A 21208-nucleotide genomic window follows, 5' to 3' on the forward strand; every position below is an offset into this window, starting at 1 on the left:
GACTGATAGAGCCCCAACACTCACTTGGTGTTAGCAGCAGCGCTGTGTGTCTCTGGTTGCTTTCCTCCTTCCACTGGGAAGCTGGTGCATTTGGGGCTGAAATTCACATGCAGTCCAGTGAAGGCTGCGCTATTTCCTATTCGCAAATAAAGATTGCAATGCGTAGTAATATGAGAAACAGGGAGAGATGCAAAGCTCTTCCCCCTCAGCTTGGGCGAGCGATAGGAATTTTCCCTTTTGCACTCAGTCTATTTCTAGGAAGGATTTCTCTTATCGCTGTTCGAACTGCTCCCCAACTCTCACCTATCTCACACCCTAACCCTGCCCTAACCCTGTCCAGCAGCAGCACAAGGACCAGCAGTGGTCCCACGCATGGCCTCAGGGCCACACTGTTCTCACCCCATCCCCATGCAGAGACCTTTAGGAGCCTTTTGAGGAGCTCCACACGGCCGATCTGAGCTCCACTGCGAATAAATCTGTGCATCAGTACGGGCTCAGCCTGGGGAGGTGGAAGAAGAATTAAAGAATAAATAAAGAACCCCTGTCTTTATGAGAGGAGATAATTCTCTGATCAGCCAATAGCAACCAGTTTACCCAGAGCTTACACATTAACCAGAAAGTGGAACTCCAATTAACCAGAGTCTGGAGCTTGAACCATTACTCAAACCCCGGTGCAACAGAAGGTCAGATGCCAAAGGGCGCTGGGGAGGGGCACAGTGCAGCATCGCTGCTGGGGACCGTGGTGGTGGCACTGGGTCTGACCCATGACAGCAGGACCCACAGCTCAGGAGACTCAGGGCTGCACAGGGCAGGGTGGGCGCTGGGCAGAGGAACCCAATAGGTGCTCTCATTTTGGTGGCAAAGCTGGGAAGAAGTCGGACCAACAGTAAGAAGCAGGGTGGATGAAAAGGGGATAAAATTAAAACAAGCACTGGGTTTCTGAGCCTGAGTCTTGAGATAGAGCCATTGTCCTGGAGGGGCTGCAACATTCTTCAGAGAGGGTTTAGCACAGACCTCATCCAAAGGGTGGGAGAGGCCCAGCACAGGCTCCTGGGAAGGCTGCACTGAGTCATCAGGGGCTGAGCAGCCCGCAGAGCCCCAGTGCCCTTTGACACGGGGATGGCATAGGGATGACATGGGGATGACAGAGGGGAACTTAGCTGAGAGGGGCTCAGGGAACGCAGCGCTTCCAGCACGTTGACCTCTGAGGCCGACTGCAAAACTTGGAGGGAAGCCCTTTGAATCCTTTGGCTCACCCTGGGCTCTCTAAGGCCTGTAGCAAAAAAAAAATTGAAGGCCAAAACAAACAAAAAAGAAAACCACCAGGTGAACAAAAGAACGGGGTGGGGGGTGGGAAGCAAAAAAAGGTAAAAAGAAGGCATCATGGGCCCCAATGGCAAGAAGTGCTTCTGCTCTAGTGCTCCGTGGCTCTGTGACACGCCAAGCCCACGCGTGCCATCCCTGACCCAGAGACAGGCACGCTCTGCTGGGATGCGATGGGACAAGGATGCGAAACGCTCCCTTTTGCTTCACCCCATCACCAAGCAGCCCAAATCTGGGGGGCCGTGCCAGGCTGGCGGAGCAGCCCTCCTGCTGGGGTCTCACAGAGAGGCACCCAAGCGAGGTCGGCACAGCACCTGGGAGCCCACGGTTCCCATCTACCTGGTTTCTAACGGGTGGCAACGTTGCGTCTGCACAGCGCTATCCTTTCCCATCTCCCTCCTTCCTATCACCGAGGTCAGCTCCTCAACCAGCCTCAACGCTCCGCCAGCGCTGCTCTGCCAGCCGGGACTGTGCACTACGCGCTAAGAAACGGAGCACAGGATTGGGATGAGGGTGGTAAGGGGAGAAGGGGGAAAATAGAAAAGAAAAAAAAAAGAAAAAAGAAAAGAAAAAAAATGCAGTTTATTATTGCAGATTATTCTCTCTTTTGATATAACCATAGAGTCAAAAATGAAAGGAAAGCACATAGGAACATCACACGTGGTTAGTTAGTAACTCAAGATATAAAACAATTTTGCACAGCAAAATGTGTAAAAGAAAAAAAAGTAACTGACAAGATTTTTTTATATTTATTGTGGTAAGATTTACTTTCCATTTTTTTTCTTTTTTTTTTTTTTTTTTTCTTTTTTCTATTTTTCTTTTTTAAAAGACAGGATATCAGTCCCTGAAAATAAAATTTACTGATTATTGCCTTTAAAACTGCGGAATCTTTTCTTTTTTTTTTTTTTTTTGAAGTTACAGAAAATCCAGTTCTGCACCACAAGACAACTGTAAAAAAATCTGCATCATTGGAAAACTGTGCAGTAATGCCATCTTTTATAACTGCATAAATCCTATTAGCGTTCTGAACAGGTTCGTCCTTTTTTATTTCTCCTTTTTTTTTTTGTTGTTTTTTTCCTTTTCCTTTTTCTTTTTTTTTTCTTTTCTTTTTTTTTTTTTTTTTTGCTGTTGTTGTATTATATGCTTGCAGGTTATATCTTAGTGCAATTCAGTCCCAAATACTTCAATTTTGGAAACAAAAAAAAAAATCCATACATTTTGAATGTAAAATACCCCTATAGATATAAACAAGGGTGCCTCCCCCCTTTAATACTTTGGTTTTCAAATACAGTCAGTGGTATAGCAAGGACTACATATACCCAACTTATAGGTAAGTTGCAAGCACATGCTGCATAAACTACTTTTTAAAACAGTCCCATTGCAAATTCTACCCCCCTTTACATCACGACAGTAAACAATTTAGTGCATCAATCTTTAAAAAAAAAATAATAAAAATAATAATAATAATAGAAATCTACATCTAAACAGACCTAACTCTTTCGGATTTATCTATAACATTCCTTTATCTGTAGCATACATTTTAACTGGGCTAACAGATGACAGAAAGTAGAATTAAATTATATACCAGGAACCCAGAGCATTCCACATTTGACCACGACCAAATGTAAAAAGGAGAAATAATAATAATAATACTAATAAATCAAATCAAATCAAAAGATGGGGCAGATCACCTACAGTTAATTGGTTTAGACTGCTTTTAGGCAACAGCACGGTTTCAATGTCCGCCCGAGCGGGATGTGAATTTTGCATTTGAGCATCTTCCCAAAGTTCTTTCTTTGTGTTTTCATTCATTCATTTACTCATTTATATATATATTTTGCCACACCGGGTTACCGACATCCATCCTGGCATGTCTTTCTAAGAGGGAATGCTTCAGTGCATTGGAAAGGAAGTCTGAAGTTCTGAGTGACTCAAAGCAGTTTGAGAGCAGATGCAAACTTTAATGGGGAGGAGGAAGAGGAGGAAGATCAAAGGTTGCACTTTTTTGCTTTCAACCCAAAAAAGTGATGAGGCAATAAAACAAAAGGATGAATGCCATGCCATAATAGTCTCCAAAAGTCCATTTCCAAGCAAAAAAAAAGGAAAAAAAAAAAAAAAAAGGAAAAAAAAAAAGAAATAAAGAAAAAAAATAATTATACCGTACATGACCAGCATGCAGGGTTTGTTTGTTTGCTTTTTTTATTAATATAATGTCTCTTTCTCATAGTCTTTTGAAACAGTTACAGTTCATTGCTGCTAAGACAAAATAGCAAGCGTAATGCATGAGATGAGGATGGGATTCTAAATGGCAGACTACAGTCTCACGTTTGGCAGATTAAGGCCAAAAACTCACATGGACACACCGAAGGTTGATGCAGGTTGGTTGGGGCAGGTTGAGCTACACCTCTAGTTTCGCATAACAACAACGCTAAAAACTGATGGAACTCAGCAAGCTGGAGTCTAAAAACTTCACTTTTTTTTTTTTCTTTTTGTATATTTTTTGTGGTTTTTGCTTTGTGTTTTCGATGATTTTTTTCCCCTAAACGTTTATTTTTATTATTATTTTTTTTTAAATTATTTTCCTTTTTGCAAAGCTCAAATCTCATATGAAGAACTCAGGATGGCAAAAATAATAATAATAATAATAAAACAACGTCAAAATGGTCTGACTCTTTTGGACACAGCAAGCTCAAAGGAAAAAAAAAATACAAGTCATGAACTTAAAAATATATATATATGTGATGTGGATGGCAGGTTTCAGAGCAAGCTTCATATGAAGAACTGAGTTGGTGGCGAGTTGGGTCTTTTAAACTTAAAAAACAACAGCAAGCCCCCACAATAATAATAATAATAATAATAAACAGAAAAGAAACTGATGTAGAACTTGAGGTTGGCCAACAAGCAGCCGGCCCACCTTAAAAACAAAACAAGGGGAAAAAAAAAACAACCAACCCAAAACCCGAGTTTGTCTGAAAGCAGTTTTGAGTTGGAAAACCAAAAAGTGATACAAGGTGGCACGGCGGGTCGGCGCTCTAGCAAAGCCCCCAACAACAACTCACACGGAGAACTTTTAGGTAAGGTGGCAAGGCTGTGGGAACTCACATGAAAAACTCTGGAGAGGAGGGGTTGTCGCTGCTGGATCCGTTTTCTCGGAAGCCATTGCTGACCAGCTTCTCGTACTTTTCCTTGTAGGCGTCCCTCTCCCGGACCAGCCTGGAGATCTCCTGCTTTAGGTGCTCCACTTGCTGCAGCAGCTGGTTCTTCTCCGACTCCAGGACGTGCCGCTGCTGGACCCTCTTGAATCGGCAGGACTGGGCATAGCCCCTGTTTTTGAGGGTCCTCCTCTTCTGCTTCAGCCTGATCACCTCTTCCTTGCTGACGCCCCGCAGCTGCCGGTTCAGCTCCCGCACCGACATGGTGACCAGCTGCTCGTCGGAGAAGCGGTCGTCGAAGTGCAGGCCGCCTCCGCCGCCTCCTCCTCCGTGGTGCGGGTGGTGCAGCCCCCCGGCGCCTCCACCGCCACCGCCGCCTCCGGAGCCCGCGGCCGAGGAGGAGGCGGAGGAGGGCGGCGCGCTGCCCGGCGCCGCGCCGTGGGGGTGTCCGCCGCCGCCGCCGCCGCCGCCGTGGTGCGGGTGGTGGTGGTGGTGGTGGTAGTGGGGCGCGCCGCCCTGCGCCGCCGCCGCGGCGATCACCGCCGACACCACGGCGGCCGCTGAACCCATCTCCTCGGCCGGCACCGAGCCGCCGGCGGCCGCGGCCAGCTGCTGCCCTCTAGCATAGCCATCGAAGGCGCCGGGCAGCGGGTGGTGGCTGCTGTTGATCAGCGCCTCCACCGCGTCCTCGGGGCTGAAGCCCAGCGCCTCGGGGTTGAGCTGCTGCGGGTAGCCCGTCATCCAGTAGTAGTCTTCCAGGTGGGTCTTCTGGTCGGTGCCGGAGCCGGGGCTGGGCGCCGAGAAGCTGGGGGACGGGGGCACCGAGCTGCAGGGCGTGCTCATCGGGGTGGAAGAGAGCGATCCCCCGGCGATCAAGCGGCCGCACTGGCTGATAATGCGATCGGTCTCCACCGGCTCCTTTTTCACTTCAAACTTCATCAGATCGAAGTCATTAACATATTCCATGGCCAGGGGACTGGTGGGCAGGTCGGAGCCGCTCATTGCCAGTTCTGATGCCATCCTTTTGCTGCTGACAGTCCTCCAGAAAGGGTGCGCTCCGGGAGCGAGGGCGCTGCTCTGCGCTGCCGCCGGGTGAGCCAGCTTTGCTGTCCGTCCGTCCGTCCGTCCGCCCGTCCGTCCGTTCCTCCGCCGCGCCGCGCTCCGCCCGCTCCGCGTTATCCCCTGCAGAGCCTCCGCTGCCGCTGCTGCATCAGAGCGAGGGGCTCTGCGCCTTCTGCACGCACGGCTCTTTTCCTCCCTTCTCTCTCTTTCTCTCTCGCAAACTGCAGCTGGAAGCGTTCGCGGGTGTTGCGAGGAAATTTTTTCCTCTCTCTCTCTCTCTCTCTCTCTTTTTTTTTTTTTTTTTTTGCTTTTGTTTTGTTATTTTTAACACTTCATGGTGCTTTTCCTCTGGGCTTCTCTCGTGCAAAGCGCAGAGAGAGGAGAGAGGTTCATCGGGGGAAGGAGGAGGGAGAAGAGACCGGAGACAAAAAGAAATCAAAGTCGATCTATCGCAACCAAAACAATCATTAAAAAAAAAATAATAATGAAAAAAAAAAAAGAGGGGGGAAAAAAAAACCCAACACAACAACCCAACAACCAACAAACCCTGAACCCCACAGCTACGGCAAGAAGATGAAGAATATTTTAAAGGTTTCATCCAGCAGGAGAGTTTAAAAGCATTGCAGAGTTTTATAGCGCTCCTGACGTCAGACTCCAAATGGCAAATGGACTCCTCGGCCGGACCAATGGGCGGCACCCACCCAGCGAATATTAGCATAGAACAAGGAAACTTTTGGGAGCTGTCAATCAGGGCCCCATCAGCTGACTGTCAGCTGGGCGAGCTTTAACCCCTTCCTGCCCGTCTCCTCCGCCGGACGCACCGGGTAAGAGACTGCGGGTGGGGACCGCTGCGTCGGGTCGGGACGGCGCCCGCCGAGCGCTGCCGTCGGGTGAGCGCTGCGCTCCGCTCCGCTGTACCCGGGAGCTGCCCCTGCCCTGGAGCGGGCACCGGGGGGCACGGCGGGGCTGTGTGCGGGGCTGTGTGCGGGATTCTGTGCGGGGCAGCGCGGTGCCGGTCCGAGGGAGGGGGCGGTGGGTGCAACCCCGCGGGGTCCGTGCCGCTCCCCGCGTTACTCGCCGTTCCCCACTTCCGAGCACGGGGCATCCATTTCCATCCCCCCCCTCCAACCACGCCGGGTTAGCAAAGAGCCCTGCAAGTTTTCAAGCCTCGCTCCCTCAGCACTCAGCCCCGTGGCGAACAAACTGCATTTACTTTCGCCTCCCCTCTCCCGGTGCCCCCTCCGAGGGGGGGAGGGAGCGGGGCCGGGGAGGTGAGGGGGGGTAGGCGGGCGGTGAGCGGCAGAGCTCGGTCGGCGGCGGAGCGGCTCCGTGCGAACCCCGACAGCGCCATCTCTCGACGGCAGCGCAAAGCCGAGCGGAGCCGCTCCGCTGTCGGTTGGGCCGTCGAAGGAGGGGGGTAGGGAGGTGGGGGGTGTTGAGCTGCGGCGGTCCCGGTGCTCCCGCAGTGCCCCTCCCGAGCTACCAGGCTGGATTTTATGGGAATATCGATAGAATTAAAGTTCCTTGTAATTCCGTGATAAATGGGGTGTCTCTGGTAAGTAAGATGAAGTGCGGTGCTGTGAAGTTGTTTATCTGGAAAGTAATTCTCAGAAACCTGACTTCTGACACTTGGTCATATATTAAACCGGCGTCTTGAACGTTGTACTTCAGATGCTCCTTTTCCCCCTTCCCCTCGCAGTTTGCTATTTATAAGACTTTGTAGGTGCGGGTGAGTTGCTGGGTAATTTTTCACCAACTGTGAAAAGCGTCGTTTGCAACAGCCAAAGAATTCTCTGCTTGGGAAATAGTACGGGGAGAGTGGGCTCACGAATAGATAACATCTCCCGACCGTGCCATTATCGGCACTGACCCGTGCGGCTGCGCTGCTCCCGGCAGCCAAAAGGCAGGGAGGGCACACTGCGAGGCGAGCAGGATAACGACACCTAGATGGGATCGCAGAGGCGATACTGCAAACCTAAAGCGTGTTCTGACGGCACGAACAACATGAGAGCGTAGTTCTGCACAGCCCCAAAGACACCCGGACATCTGCCGGGTTTATCTTAGAGGCTGCAATCAGTGACAAACTGAATGCAACTCGGGTTGGCTTTCCTATTCCTGCACACCATCGGAACCAGCAAAAGTTCCCAGCTTACAGCACAACCCCCCCAGGACGGCCCCATTCCCCACACTTTTTTTTTTTCCCAGAGCAAGATGAATGTGGCACTGTATGTCACTTAACGTGCTCACCTATGGGAGGCATAAAAAGTGAAGGTTATTGCTTTTTGGAACGCACTCTCACTCTGTTCCACTTGCACGTTTGATGGATGTCTGTGGAAACACAGCTCCAGCCCCATCAAACTGTTTGCATTCAGAGTGCTCCATTTGCAAACCAGTGGATTGCTGAGTAAACTGGAGACAAAGAGCGCAAATTTGGGTGAGCTAAAGGGGAGCCTCTTCCTTAACACCGATGTAAGTGAGTGCAAGCGGAGCTCTGACCTCCGGAGCAGCGCTGGAGTTACTGTGCAGCATTGTTCTGCTGTGATTATTGCAGAGCTGCTGCCCCAAAACGGCACAGCGTAGCAGACAGAAAGGATTATTAGCAATTTTTGGATAACCTTCAGAAGCAACAACGCTCTCCTCCCTCCCCTCTGTAATTCTCACTGTTGTGCTATTTTCCTTTATTATTTGGCTATTCACGACGGCTGTCTAAACATTTACAGTCCCCCTATTAACAGCGTTTCTCCCCCTAACAATCGCACACTTTCATTTCAATTAGAGCCATTCAGGCTCGGGGTTTTGCCACCAGGCCACGTCCCAGCCCAGCTCCCTTTCCCAGCACGGACCCATACAACGCACAGCCCACGTCCCCACACCTCCTGTCCTGCTCCAGGTTAGGAGCTCAGCCTTGGGTGCGAATCAAGAACAACACATTAAGAACAGTTACCGCTCCCTTTGTTTGCCCGGTGTCTGATTTTATGGTGCAGAACTAAAGAGTGCCCGCTGAATTTGACTATGGAACCGGGCAAATTGCTTTCCGAGAGACTTCTTCGGAGCACAGTGATAAGGCACAACCCGCTCCTAGGTGCAGCGCCAGATAAATCCTTTTAACAGTCCTCAGATCAGTTAACAGGGTGAGTAAATCACAGATCGCTGTTAGCAGATTTATGGGAGAGAATTAATAGAATCAGACGAGATAATCTGGCGGGGATAAAATTGCTGAGGAAACAGTCCTGCCTTCTATCGGGGGTACGGAACAGCGCTGTGACTGCGGGCAGTCAGCACAGGTCGGGCATTTGGAGCTCAATCATCGCGGCAGCAATTGGGCGGTTATTAATTCTTTTCTCTTTAAGCAGCTCGCAGATGCAAATAAAAGCCGCGCTCTCTTTGAAGACACGTTCTTTATATATTTTTATTGGAGGTAATTTACTATTTGCATTACCTGTATTTACTTCGTAATTGAACATTTTGCATTCAAATTTATGGAACGCGCTCCGCTCGAGAATATATTCCTCCCCAATTAGCATAAATAGTCACTTACCTCATGAATTACTAACAAAGTTTATCTGAAAATATAGGTGTCTTTTTTATTAAGTGGAGCACCAACATATGTACCACGAATCCCGATTTCCTGGTGGTGCTGTGGTGTCGGAGAAGAGGGAACAGAAGCAGCGGCAAACAAGCGCCATCGATTAATATCTTTATGAGTGTGACAATAATTGCTTCTGCCGATGCTTTGCTAATTGTTAATAATGAGACGGTGACTCAAAGTTTCCTGCAGAAGGAGCAGAAAGGGGAACCTCCTCAGTGGGTTTCCCCCCTCATTGCCCCATGCTCGCTGATGGGGCTCGCTCGGGGCTCCCCGCTCACTGTTGGGATTGTTTCTCTCTTCGCCTTAATCCTGTTTTTATGCTCAGCTGCAAATCCCAATAATGGATATGATTTAGGCCCGTCCTCCAGTATTAACACGACCCTACTTAGACAAAGGACACCCGAACCCTATCGACTGCCGGATTGAATCCTTCATCCCATGGAAGCCAACAACAAAACTTCCATTGATTTCAGTGGCAGCAGGATCGGGTCCTGGCAGGCAGCAATTTGTTTGTGTCAAAGGGCTGGGGCTGCAAAAACTGAGAGCCATCAGCTGGAAGGGAATGAGGTCTGCTCCCCCAAAGGCTACATTCCCACTGACTCGTGGTGGATCTCCACAAACCGGATGCTGGCATACATGTGTGTTTTGTCTGGATGCAACGAGCACATCCCTAAGTGTACCGCAGCACAACGAGCTGCTTTCAGTGCTCTCACTCTTCCTGAGCCCGGGCAACCCATCCCTATGACTGCAGCTTGCTGCCCCATCCACGTCTGACACTGCTCTTTTATTTTAAAGCTGAGAAAATCTTCCTTTTAAACTCATGCTGAGCATCAAATTGGACTCCACTTGCAGCTGAACATCTTGGCTGCCTGTTCCCCAGCCGCTCCGGTATACTTTATGTAGAATTCTCTCTGCTAATGTAACTTGCTTTCATTCTCTGTTCTCTTTTCAGTTTTGCATCAGTGTTGCCGAATCCATCATTTCCACTGCTTGCTTATCGTGTTTCTGAAACACTCAAAATATCCCAGATAACTCCATATGATCCAGAAGGAGCTTCTCTCTCTGGCTAGAGGTTGGTGCCACCAGGTTTGTGCTGTGCTCACCCCATGATGCATGTCCCACTTTACTCATTTCCATGAATGGCTCGGCCTGGATGTAAAAATCAATACAGACATCCCTGATGCCAAAAAACTATTTGTCTGAAAGATATAAAAACTGAAAATGCAATAAAGATTTTTATCAGGCTTTATGGTGGAATTCGTCATTTATAACTGGGATGATGATGTTGGGTTATATAACGTGTTTGTTCTCAAATTAGATGAAGTGAGCAAATAGAGGTAATCTGGTAAAATCTGGTGCACGGGTTGATCTCTGCAGAAAACTACAGTTAGTTAAAGGAGGAGAAGAAAACAGTCACATCAGTATCACATCACCGAGGCGTCCCAGCAAAGCCCTGTGATACACACAAGGCGTTTGTATCTATTTTAGCTCTGAAAAATCCTCGCTGCTTCTCTCCCTTCTGCTCTGCATTGAGTTGTTTCATCAGCAAGGAGCAGTGGCAGCATGAAATAATATGTGTATTTTATGTGCTCTCTCTTCCTCAAAGCTGACTGCCAGTGAGTGGTGAGGGGAGCATGATATGGAGGTGATTTTTTGATGTGTGACTGTGAAGGGTGAGATGGCTGTTATTAAGAGTGATCGACTTCAGTAACGGTTAAACAAAGCTGTCACTTAATGTCTTAGAGCCTGAGATAGCACAGACTTGTTATTAGTTGGCATGGTGGGCTGAGTGCCATGCACTGGGCTTATCCCATGTGAGTAATGCATATGAAGACCATGACAGGTCTTAAGCAGCACAAGGCTCTTGGCTCGTGTGGCCTTATGGCAGAGAGGGGCTGTACCAACAGGAGCACGTAAGGATCTCATGTTATCTCCAACCTTCAATTATCATGCTGAATCTGGCTTAACCTGCTTATCTCCTGAGCATTACTCACTGGGTTTTGGCAGGAGGAGGTGTCAATGAAAATGAGACAGTTCTGGAGCCAGCATCGCTGCCAGCAGCCAGGGCTTAATCCTGGGCAGAGCTGGGGACAGTGTGTTCTTTTCCCTGCCATGGCTCCAGCTGCTCCCACCCCCTCACCCTCTCCACCAGGTGAGCTCTGCCCTCTCATTCCCATTCCTGTGCCTGACCCCCATCTCTGGTCTCCATGTTGGAGGCTGGAGATGTAGCAGCATCTGTCAGAAAATCCATGTGAAAACAGCCTGGGTGCCAGCAAATAGGAGCTGTAGCTTTCCAAGCAGCTACATTTGATTTGGTTTGATACATTTAACTTTGTCTTTTTTTTTCTCACACCATTGGCAAATGTGTTACTCTCCCACAGAACTGAGAACAACCTGCATTTTCCATGACTGCTTTATAGAATCTCAGTGCAGAGAAGTGTATGTTGTGATGACATCTGACATCGTTCAGTGGCATTCAATGTCCACATCAAGTGGGAATGGAAGGTTTCATGCCCCGTTCCCCTCCTGTTCTCCAGCATTAGCTCACTATTGCGGCGGGGCTGGGCAAACCACTTTGTATCCGGAGTCCGGGTCATTGGGAAATGCTAATCCTTAACAAAGAGGAAATGATAAAAATACCCATGAAATTAATTTTCACACCTGCAGTCGAGATTAATAACAGCAACCAGAGTGGCATCCTATTTCAGCTCCCTGGAGGTGACTAACAGCCCTGGCCATGAATATCGTACCAACCACCAGAGGAATTCACTGTCTGAGGGATCCACCATGGAAAACAATTGATCCCCAGAGCTCTGCCTGCACAATGGAAAACGGCTTTAGTCATGTATTAGTCATTTTATCACAAGATGGTATTTCTGCACTGGGAGGTTTGCCCTCTGAGCCCAGAACAGAGGAACAGCATTCGGGTTGGTAATTTACACGCAGGTTTTCATCATGTTTTCTTTAGAAGGATGTGTGTAAATGATGAAGAGCAATAAAGTCAGTCTTCTACAGGTTAATTCATGCCAGTTTCATGTACGCTTATTACCGTCTGTGCTTTGAATCGGTCCTGCATGTCCCTGTGAGTGGCACTGGGAGCTCACTGAGGTAAGGTAATCCTTTACTAAAACACACTGCTTGAATTTTCTCCAGCTTCTGCTTTTCTCCCTTAATTGTGAGGGACGAATCGTGCTGTCTGCCTGCTTCCCCCGGCTGGGAAGCACCGCTCTGCCACTGCCATCCCCAGCCTTCAAAGGTGACACGCAGCTCTGAGCTATAAAGCAGGCAGCTGCACGGGGGCTCTGAACTGCCTTCAAAAGGCACTTACTTCTAGTGCCGGAGCAGCAGTGGTACTTTGAGCAGGACAGGTATGCACTTGAATCCTTCTGCAGAACCATCTTGCTGAAAGAATTTATCTAATGATGTTGACTTAATCTAATGGACACAAGGTGATAGGCGACAATATCTGCTTTATTTTTTTCGGCTCTCACAACCAGCTTTGCTCACATTGCCTGTGCCCCGGGAACGCAGAGTGCAAGCACGTTTGCATGAGGTCTTGAGCAATCATGGGGCTTATTTATTTGCACAGCACCGGAATGAGACAGAAAGAACTAGAGACACAGAATTGTTTCCCTGTGGCTTGCACAGAGATTTCAGCCGCAGCTCTTTCCTCTCCCTTTGGAGCATTTGCTGCTATAGTGCAGCTCGTGTTATTCCCTGTGGAGCAGGAGAAGTGGAGGGCAGTTCTCTCTTTGTTCTTTCCTGCCCCCTCTATGGATTTACACTTTTATAGCTGTTCAGGTAACTGCTACACTACTTACAGTAGTGGCAGGCTGGCTCTTTTTGGTGTCAGTTTGGCTCCAGCAGGTTTAGATTCCATTTCCTGCAGTCTCCTCCAGCAGCGACTGTCTTTTTTTAATCTACCTGAAATTCAAGGTTCAGCTTCAAGCCGATTCCAGCAGCACACGGCTGTGTCCTTTTGCAGCTGATGAGCCAAAGGAAAGCACAAGGAGCCACTAATAAGAGGGGTGATACAGCATAAGGTTTTATAGTTACCTGCACTGCTCAAATAGCCTGCTATTAGTATCTCTAATCCTGCAGATTTAAAGGAAAGATACACATCACAGCACAGTTTTCCATTTTCCAGATGGAAGCGTGCTGTCACAGTGAGGAATCAGGATGCCAACATCTTCATATCACCAAAATTAAACAGGTCAGTGCAAAAGGTGCACTGCAGGTCAGTGCAAAAAGGCACACAGCTCTATGCAGGTCACGCAGTGCCTTCAGTCTGGGTCAAGCTACCACACGTGAGCCCTGGTGTTTGGCCACTCCAAAGCTACATAACATTCCTGGTATTGGAAAAAACTCTGCCCCACCGTGTCAGTGCAGCAGTTGCCAGCTGCAAAGATTAATTTTTAACCTCCTCGTTTTCCAGAGCTAAGGCAGATGAGCAAACACTCCCCGCCAGCCCTCAGCTGGGCAAACTGTTGTTAGATTGGTGGAGGTGACAGCTCCTGACGTTCTGCCCTCTCGTTTCTGAGTACTGGTGTGCACCCACTGCAGCAGAGGTGCAGCAGAGCTGCAGTCAATGGTGCCAAAGCAGTGCAGCTACAGGACTTCCTCATGGAAAAAAATAAAAATAAAAAAAAAATAGAGTTCAGTCTTAGGCTTCTTGTGGCTTTTCTGAAAGATAACCGAGCTTTACATACATGGTTATCTGGAACTTGATCTTGGGGTCAGAAGTACAAGCGTGTAGAGTGCCTTTTCTGCATGGGAGGGAATGGTTGGTAACCCCCCTTGTTATCTTCCCCATCATGTGCTTCTTGCAGCACCTGGGCCCTTCTTATTTAGCATCTGCCAGCAGCTGGCAGGGCTAGAAGCCATCAGAAGCACTGGCTTCTTTGTAATTTCAATTTTAAGCCCACCACTCGTCCTGAGATCAAAACTCACCTGAGGGATCTCCATGCACTTGGGCCCTGACTCCTAAAGAAAAAGTGATTCAAGATTGATAAGATTTAATTTCCTAAGTTGCAGTCTTGCAAAACTGGGCTGGAAGTCTGAAAGCGGAGAGCCCCTTAGGTTGCACCCAGAGTGTAAGTCTGATGGCTGTAACCCAGCAGATAACTCCCTTCTCTTAGCTAGCAGGTAACAACTTATTCATGCTGCACAAGATTTCTGCCTCAGTTGGGGCAAATAAAAGCAGAGCGAGTTCCTCAGCATTTGCGCCTTCATTTGGGAATTTCAACTAATAACTTTCTGTCCTACTGCTGTTTCACAGGTCCCCTAACTAATATACCAGGATGTGTGAGAATATTGCTGTGACTCATAATCAGAGCTGCACAGTCCAAACCCAAACTGGATTTGGAGTGGTCAGGGCAAGGGCAAAATTACAGAAATAAAGACAGTGAGATGTGGAAGACTTGCTGTGAGGAGTGAATGCCCACAGCAAACCAACGACCTGCATTAGCAGCCAGGTAGCAGCAGACACAAGACAAGTGCCTGGTCCACCAGTCTTTCTGGTTAGGTGCAATTTTCACTGTGTGCTTGCAAGGCAATAGCACAGAAAAAGAATATCACAATATTCAGTGTTATGGACATGTACAGCCTTGGTCTTTCCCAGAATCCTAGCAGGAACCAGAGAGATGGGACTTCAGTTGGGTGTACAGGCAGCTGAGAGGAAGTATATTTTTCTTTATATCACTTTGGGCATACTTTTCATAGAATCATACAGTCCCAGAATGGCTTGGGTTGGAAGGGACCTCAAGGATCATCAAGTTCCAACCCCTCTGCCACAGGCAGGGCCAAAAGCTTTTCTCATGGTTCAATAATAACTGTATATTTTTGCAATATTGAAGAGCTAAATAGAAGAAAAGAGTCATATGCTACAGAAGTTGAATGACTTCCATTATAACAAAGTGGTCTGTCCTCAGTCCCTCGTGCACAGCAGAAGAACAGCACCAATCTTTCTGCCATGCATGTCCAGCCATGTACAACTCAAGGACTTCCTGGTGAATGTAACATATCTCCTGCAAAGCAATTAGTCATTCCACCACAGCTGAGCTTGGCTCATTTACCAACAGTGTGCAGTGAATGTTGTATCAAGACTGTGATGATCTGACGGTTTTAGGAATAAACCTTTCAAGGAATAGAAGACATTGACGCAAAATTGAGGTGCCACAGAAAAGGCCAGATGTTCAACTTTTAGGTCTTTATAGGGCATGCAAATTTTTTTCTCATGACTGAATGTGCACATTACCCATTGATGCGATCACTTATGCATCCAGCTCATCATCTGAATAGGCAAATATCTTCTCTTCTGCAGCAACCATACTCGGGATTTAATGCAAAATTCATTCTTTTTAAAAATCACTCCCCTAGAACACAATGGTAAATCATCCAAGATAAAGCCATGTGAAGAGAAATGCTGCACCCTTCTTCTGAGGCCTTTATTTCCTTTCTCCAGAAAAATGTCTCCACCTTCCTGCTGAAAGACACAATTATTTCCTCGTATTCACACTGTGTTACATGCTCCGTAGCTCACATCATTGATTGGGCTCCATTATGCCAAATTCTAGAATGCCTGAAGAGCTAAGCATAAAGCAGGAGACAACAGATACAAAAATAGATGTGGACCACGAGGTAGCCATGAAACAGCCTGTGTCAGTATTGTCTCCTGCAAACTGGGGTGAGTCAGTACAGGACAGATCACAAAGGATGAATAGCCAGGGGTGAGATAATGTTGCTCATCCTCATTTATTTTTTCTCTGAATAAAAGTCTCGGTCTCCCAGCAATGGCCATTCTCAGTTGTGCCATAGCATTCCAAGTTCTGCCTTGCCAGTCCCCTGGCAGATCCAGCAGCTATCGGGTTCCTTGCTTGTTTCCTCTCCAGCCATGTGATGTTTACAGTTATTGGGTTTGAACAAATGGAGCAAATTCAATTGAAGATGATATGTAATATAATATAATATAAATGAAATGCACTTTACATTTGTATATCAGCTTGTTAGCAGGCAACTGACCTTAACAAGAATTGCTTAGATACCTATCTCTAGGCACCAGCACGCGTACATCTGTTTGGTACAGGAATATGCTTTCTGTTCATATTATGACCCACTTCATATGAGAGAACAGCTAAATACAACAACGGATATATGAAAGAACAGATATGTAAGAAAGCAAACCTGCCACCATCGTCAGTCTCTAAAACAAATGGTTACTCAGGAAGACAAAATACTCTTCCCCTCCTAAGGAAACCTAAGCTATATTATATACATGAAAAACATGCCTGTAGTTTTGGTGCCATAAAGCATAAATCATCACGTAGCCCTCTGCAGTTTGCCTCTCCGCACTGAACCATTGGGCCAAGCTCCCTGAGGTCCCCCATCCTGCAGCAATGAGCAGGACTGGAGGAGGTGGTGAGGCCAGCTGTGCTCCCAGGCCAACCTCTGCCCCTGCCACCCCGCATCAGTCCTGTGAGCCTGGGGCTGAAATCCAAGCGTGTCTTTGCAGGTGATGGCAATGCCATGCCTGCTTTTCTCTTTTTGAAAGGATATAGGAATTCTGGACCCATCGCGGGTCTGCGATCCCCAGTGCAGAAGGGAAAAGGATTTTTAATGAAAACCAGCTCCAGTTCTGAATATTTAATACCGTGCCCAAGTGGTAACAGGATGATAAAGTTTTGATAGGCCTGGTATTGGCTTTTATTTTTTTAAGGGGGAAACTTCTCTCTCACTAACAGAAAAAGCATTTTTAATGCCAACATCAATATAAAGCGCTGCTGGGACTTTTATATCATTTCAATATCAGGCCTGCGTTCAAGGAGCAAAAATAAATGCAGTGTTCACAACCATTTGATATTATAGCTTGAATGGCTTTCAACAAGCTCTTGCCATGTTTTTATGCACAATGTATGATTTCAGGGTTGGGGATGGAAAACGAGGGACCGGAGGGGAGGGGAAGCAGTTGTTAATTTACAGACATTAGCTGGAATGTTTGAGAGCAGTCTTACCGGGGTCACACCATCATGCGTACACCAGGGCATTTTGCAAATAGCACAAATTCTTCTCTTTTTTTGCCTTCCTTTTTGCCTCTTCTGGCAGCACCAATAAATTTGTTTGATGCACTTTAAATGTTTAATTAAAACACGACGTTAGCACATTTACTGTAAGTGATAAAAACACTTTGGAGGTGGTCTTAAAGCAATTGGTGGCTCTGGAATTGCTAGACATGCACTAGTAAATCAGATACAAATTCCATAAATTGGAACGATTCTCTTTCAGTCCTGTGCCATTTCACAGATATTAAAGCTGCTTAATTTAATTCCTCCGTAATGTGGAATGTGTACGGCAGCTGATGTGACTTCTTCTGACTGATTGTTTAAGGTCAAATAAACTCAGGCCTACAGAGCACCGGATAGAAATTCCCTTTTATATTAATGCTGTTTATAATTCAGTCCTCTTTCAATCCCTTAATCAGAAAAGAAATGTTTATTGTGTGATATTGCTATAAAATAAGTAGGAATTGTAATGAGTATTTGAAAATGTTGAAAAAATATACACTAAGTCAGAGCTCCCAGTACCAACAATCTCATCTATTTAAGGAGGTTTATTCAACTTACTTAAAAAGAAAACTTGCTTTTAATGCAAAGCAGACGCTTTTATATACAGAATGTAACTGTACTTTTATAAAGTACAAAAGAGAATTCAAAGCTACTGTAAACCATTCCTCAGAAAGCACCACCACTCTATTTGCCACCTGAAATCTATACCCAACTGAAGTTAATGGGAGTTTTTTTGCTTCTTCCCATTAGAAGGGCTTGTGTTTTTAGGAACTGCATAGGTAGCATCTTTAGCAATATGCAGGGTATAGCATCTGCTGCTCCACTGCTGTTTTAATACCTGCATTCAAAACACAATAGTAATAAAAGCTTCAGAACAAATGATTACGATTGGCTTCTTTGCCTATGTTGGAGATCTTCACTGAATCAAATTAATACTGAATATAAATATCACAATTAGATTTCACTGTGATGAGCAAATAATGAATCCTTCTTCTTCAGCTAAGAAAGTAGATTTTCTTGACAAATCTCTGAGTCAGCGTTTCCTGCAAGACGAACCTTTTTCCCCTTCCCCCACCAATGTCAATAGCAAAGAAGTCAATGATTTCCAAGGATGTCACGGATAGCTTGCAATAGAAGAGGTAAAAGTTCACTCATTTTGATGTGTACATAACTTATTTCAGTCATCTTCAACAATATGTAACATGAAATTCTTAGCATGGAAAACTTGGCTACATGTCATGTTCTCTACCCAGGAGAAAAACCAACTAGGGGACATGACATTTCTCTAGAGACCTGACTGTGGAGGAGCAGAAGCTCTTTGTGGAGAGCTCTGCAATGGGAACTGCTAGGTAGGCAGCTTTGTGTTCTAAGGGTTTCCAAGGATGGAGTGCTTCTGTTCTCTGCAGTGTCAAGAAGCATGTAGCCCTGACTCACAGCTGAGATTAATGCCATGCCAGGAGCAAAGCAATGGTGTACAACACACATTGATGGTGGTGATGTCAGAGAAGTGTGCTGGTGAAAATGATACTGTCTTGTTTTTAATTCATATCTGCTCTCTTTTCTGATGAAACCATGGTTTTACCACCAGCATGAGGTAGAATGGATTTTTATCTCTCATGCATCAACAAAGTTATCAGCACGTTCTAATTACGCTGCGTTGTGAGAAGCAGCAAGAACACAGCTGGATTTCCCGATTCCAGCTCTGAGGTGTCTGCAAGGCAGACATGCGAGAAAATAATACTGAGATATAAAAGATACTGAGGCTCATTAGACCATGTAGCACTTAAACTAGGGTTGAATTTGTCTCGTGAACTCTGTCCTGTGTGGTCAAATTCCAACTGCACGTCTGCCTGCCCTGCTATTAATCACTTTTTGGATTAAGAAACAAAAATCACCTCTCCAACATTCTTAAGCATTCTTTTCTTCCCCCCATAAACAAACAAAGAAATCAAAACTATTTGTCTTAACTTGTTGATTTGTCCAAACTACCTCATCTCAGATAACAGTCCGAAGTAGGAGCAGGAAAAATTCTCTTTAACAGCTGCACTTCTTCTGAAGCTATTGTTTTCCTGACTGCTACATGGAGCTGGTGGCAGTCTTCAGTGATTAAAAAGAGGAACAAAGAGGTAAAACCTGGACAACCTCACCCACCTTCACCTGACCTAACTGCCTGAAAAACAGAAACCAATTGGGACCATACATAGGGAGGCCTTCATTAATATACTGTCAAAACACTGTTGAGCACCGAAGTAATTCTCAGCAGAAATTAATACTGCACTTTGGAGTTGATTTCAGAAGAAATTAAGTGGGTGCACTGGAGTAATTATAACAGTTTTTGAAAGGAAGAACATTCAGTATTCTGAAGAATACCCATAACCAAGGAGGAGAAAAACAAAACAAAATGGATTTTTACCAGTTCAACTCATACAGAAAAAAAACCATTTGGTATCAGATACAGAGCTTTAAAGTACCCGTATCAGGCTAACATTACAAGGTGTTGTCGCAAGTCAGGAATATCATTCCTACTTGCTGTGATTTTTGATAACCTATGGCATGAAGTTCTTCTTTACTTTTGTCAAAGGTCAGAGTGCTGTATTAAACATCCCCGTTTGTAGATAACTGAGCAGATCAGTCCTTAAGGTAAGCTGAAGGCCCACAAGATATATATTTTTTCCCTCTTATTTTCTCGTGGAAAACTACACTTTCAAACAGTTTTGATATTTCATAATATAGTTTGTGACAGGGCTATTTCACCATTCACTAACACGGGCTGCGGTGTCATCACAAAGTCCCTAACGCTGTGTCAGTGTGAATCTATGGAGAAGACATCAAGATGTCAACATATTCTGAGAGGGGAAAGAGTGTCAGTGCAAGTCTACAGAGACATGGCGGTATGTGGAGAGGAAGCAAAACAAAATCGTATCCCTGGTTGTACAGCATTGCCAGACAAAGGCATGTTCAATGCAGAAGCTTTCTGAAGAAACGTGCAGCACTCCAGGGGGAGCAGTCAAGTAATTGTGGTATTTTCAAATAGTAAGGAAACTTCTGCTCTGTGTGACTCTTCTGAGTGTTTTAGCATAGATCTATAGTAAGATATCTCATAGATTGGAAAATGATACAGTAGTGTGCTAAAGGGACAGATGAACATCTCCTGGGATAAGCCGTGCTGTCCTCCCTTAGCATCTTCTCTTGTAACCAGAGGACCATATATGCCATAGCATCAGTGCACAAATAATGCAGTAGGTGATGCATGGTGCTACCTACAGATTTCACGGAGTCAGTTTTGAGCTCACTGAAGACAGATTGAAAGGTTCATTTATATTTAAGAAACTGGGCAAAGCTCTCAGGGATGCACAGCCCCACCAGTCTCTGCAAGCATTCGTCTTTCCTCACCCCTACAACGTTACATCAAATATTCAGCCTTGCAACTCCTCTTTCCCACATGCTGCCTCTCCTCCTGGCTGAGCTGAGCACCATATACATTGTGAATGGAGGGACTCCTTCTCCCACACACCCTGGGGAAGGACATCTCACCCTTTCAGAACTGCAGTCCTATGCTCAGCTTATGCTTTTTTGCCCAGACATCTGGGACATCAGCACAACACAGATTAGTAGAGATTATTTTTTTTGCATGATTAGCAGACAATGGAACATAAAGGTGCACGTTAATGTGCGTCTGACCAAAGCCCTTTCTGACTCTCAGCAAGTTTCTCCATCAACACTTACGCGCCGTGGCAAAATCAAGGTCAGTGAGCACAGATGCATCCTTACTGTGACCTGAACACAGCCAAGTTTCCAGAAATACTGCCAAATTTTAGGAATGGAAGCTACTTTTCGTTAAGACATCTTAAAAGCCAACTACCTACATGTTTCTTGAATACCCCCAGAAATGGTCAGGATCCAAAAGCACACAGGTAACAGTGCACCCATTAAAATAAGGCTCTCAGCTGAAAGACAGGACTCCAAAGGCCAGATTGCATTACTGGATGTTGTTAAAATGAGACTGAAAACCAAACTCTAAG

At 46.2% G+C, this 21208-nt stretch overlaps 1 protein-coding gene and 2 long non-coding RNA genes across 6 annotated transcripts in view; 2 read left to right on the forward strand and 1 right to left on the reverse strand.

Moving 5' to 3' along the window:
• MAF (MAF bZIP transcription factor) overlaps nt 1–6109 on the reverse strand; it is a 157091-nt gene extending 150982 nt beyond the window's left edge. For 2 of the 4 annotated variants that reach the window (XM_015874119.3, XM_085551851.1), the window contains exon 1: nt 4426–6047. In XM_015874119.3, the coding sequence (XP_015729605.1) occupies nt 4426–5495 (1070 nt within the window). In that variant the 5' untranslated portion in view covers nt 5496–6047. Of the gene's footprint in view, nt 1–1667; nt 1806–4425 lie in introns of those variants that run through there. The other 2 variants (XM_015874123.3, XM_015874120.3) reach the window with 2 other exon arrangements.
• On the forward strand, nt 6102–10373 carry LOC146760574 (uncharacterized). Its single transcript, XR_014947809.1, has 2 exons — nt 6102–6361; nt 10079–10373. It is a non-coding gene; the product is annotated as an uncharacterized LOC146760574 (long non-coding RNA).
• A 763-nt stretch (nt 10374–11136) lies between these two features.
• Nucleotides 11137–12150, forward strand: LOC146760575 (uncharacterized). The gene is made up of 2 exons (XR_014947811.1): nt 11137–11278; nt 11794–12150. It is a non-coding gene; the product is annotated as an uncharacterized LOC146760575 (long non-coding RNA).
• The last annotated feature ends 9058 nt before the right edge of the window (nt 12151–21208 follow it).

Source organism: Coturnix japonica, chromosome 6 (assembly GCF_054131305.1).
Source record: "Coturnix japonica strain WE chromosome 6, WE-NBRP24, whole genome shotgun sequence".
NCBI lineage: Eukaryota > Metazoa > Chordata > Aves > Galliformes > Phasianidae > Coturnix > Coturnix japonica.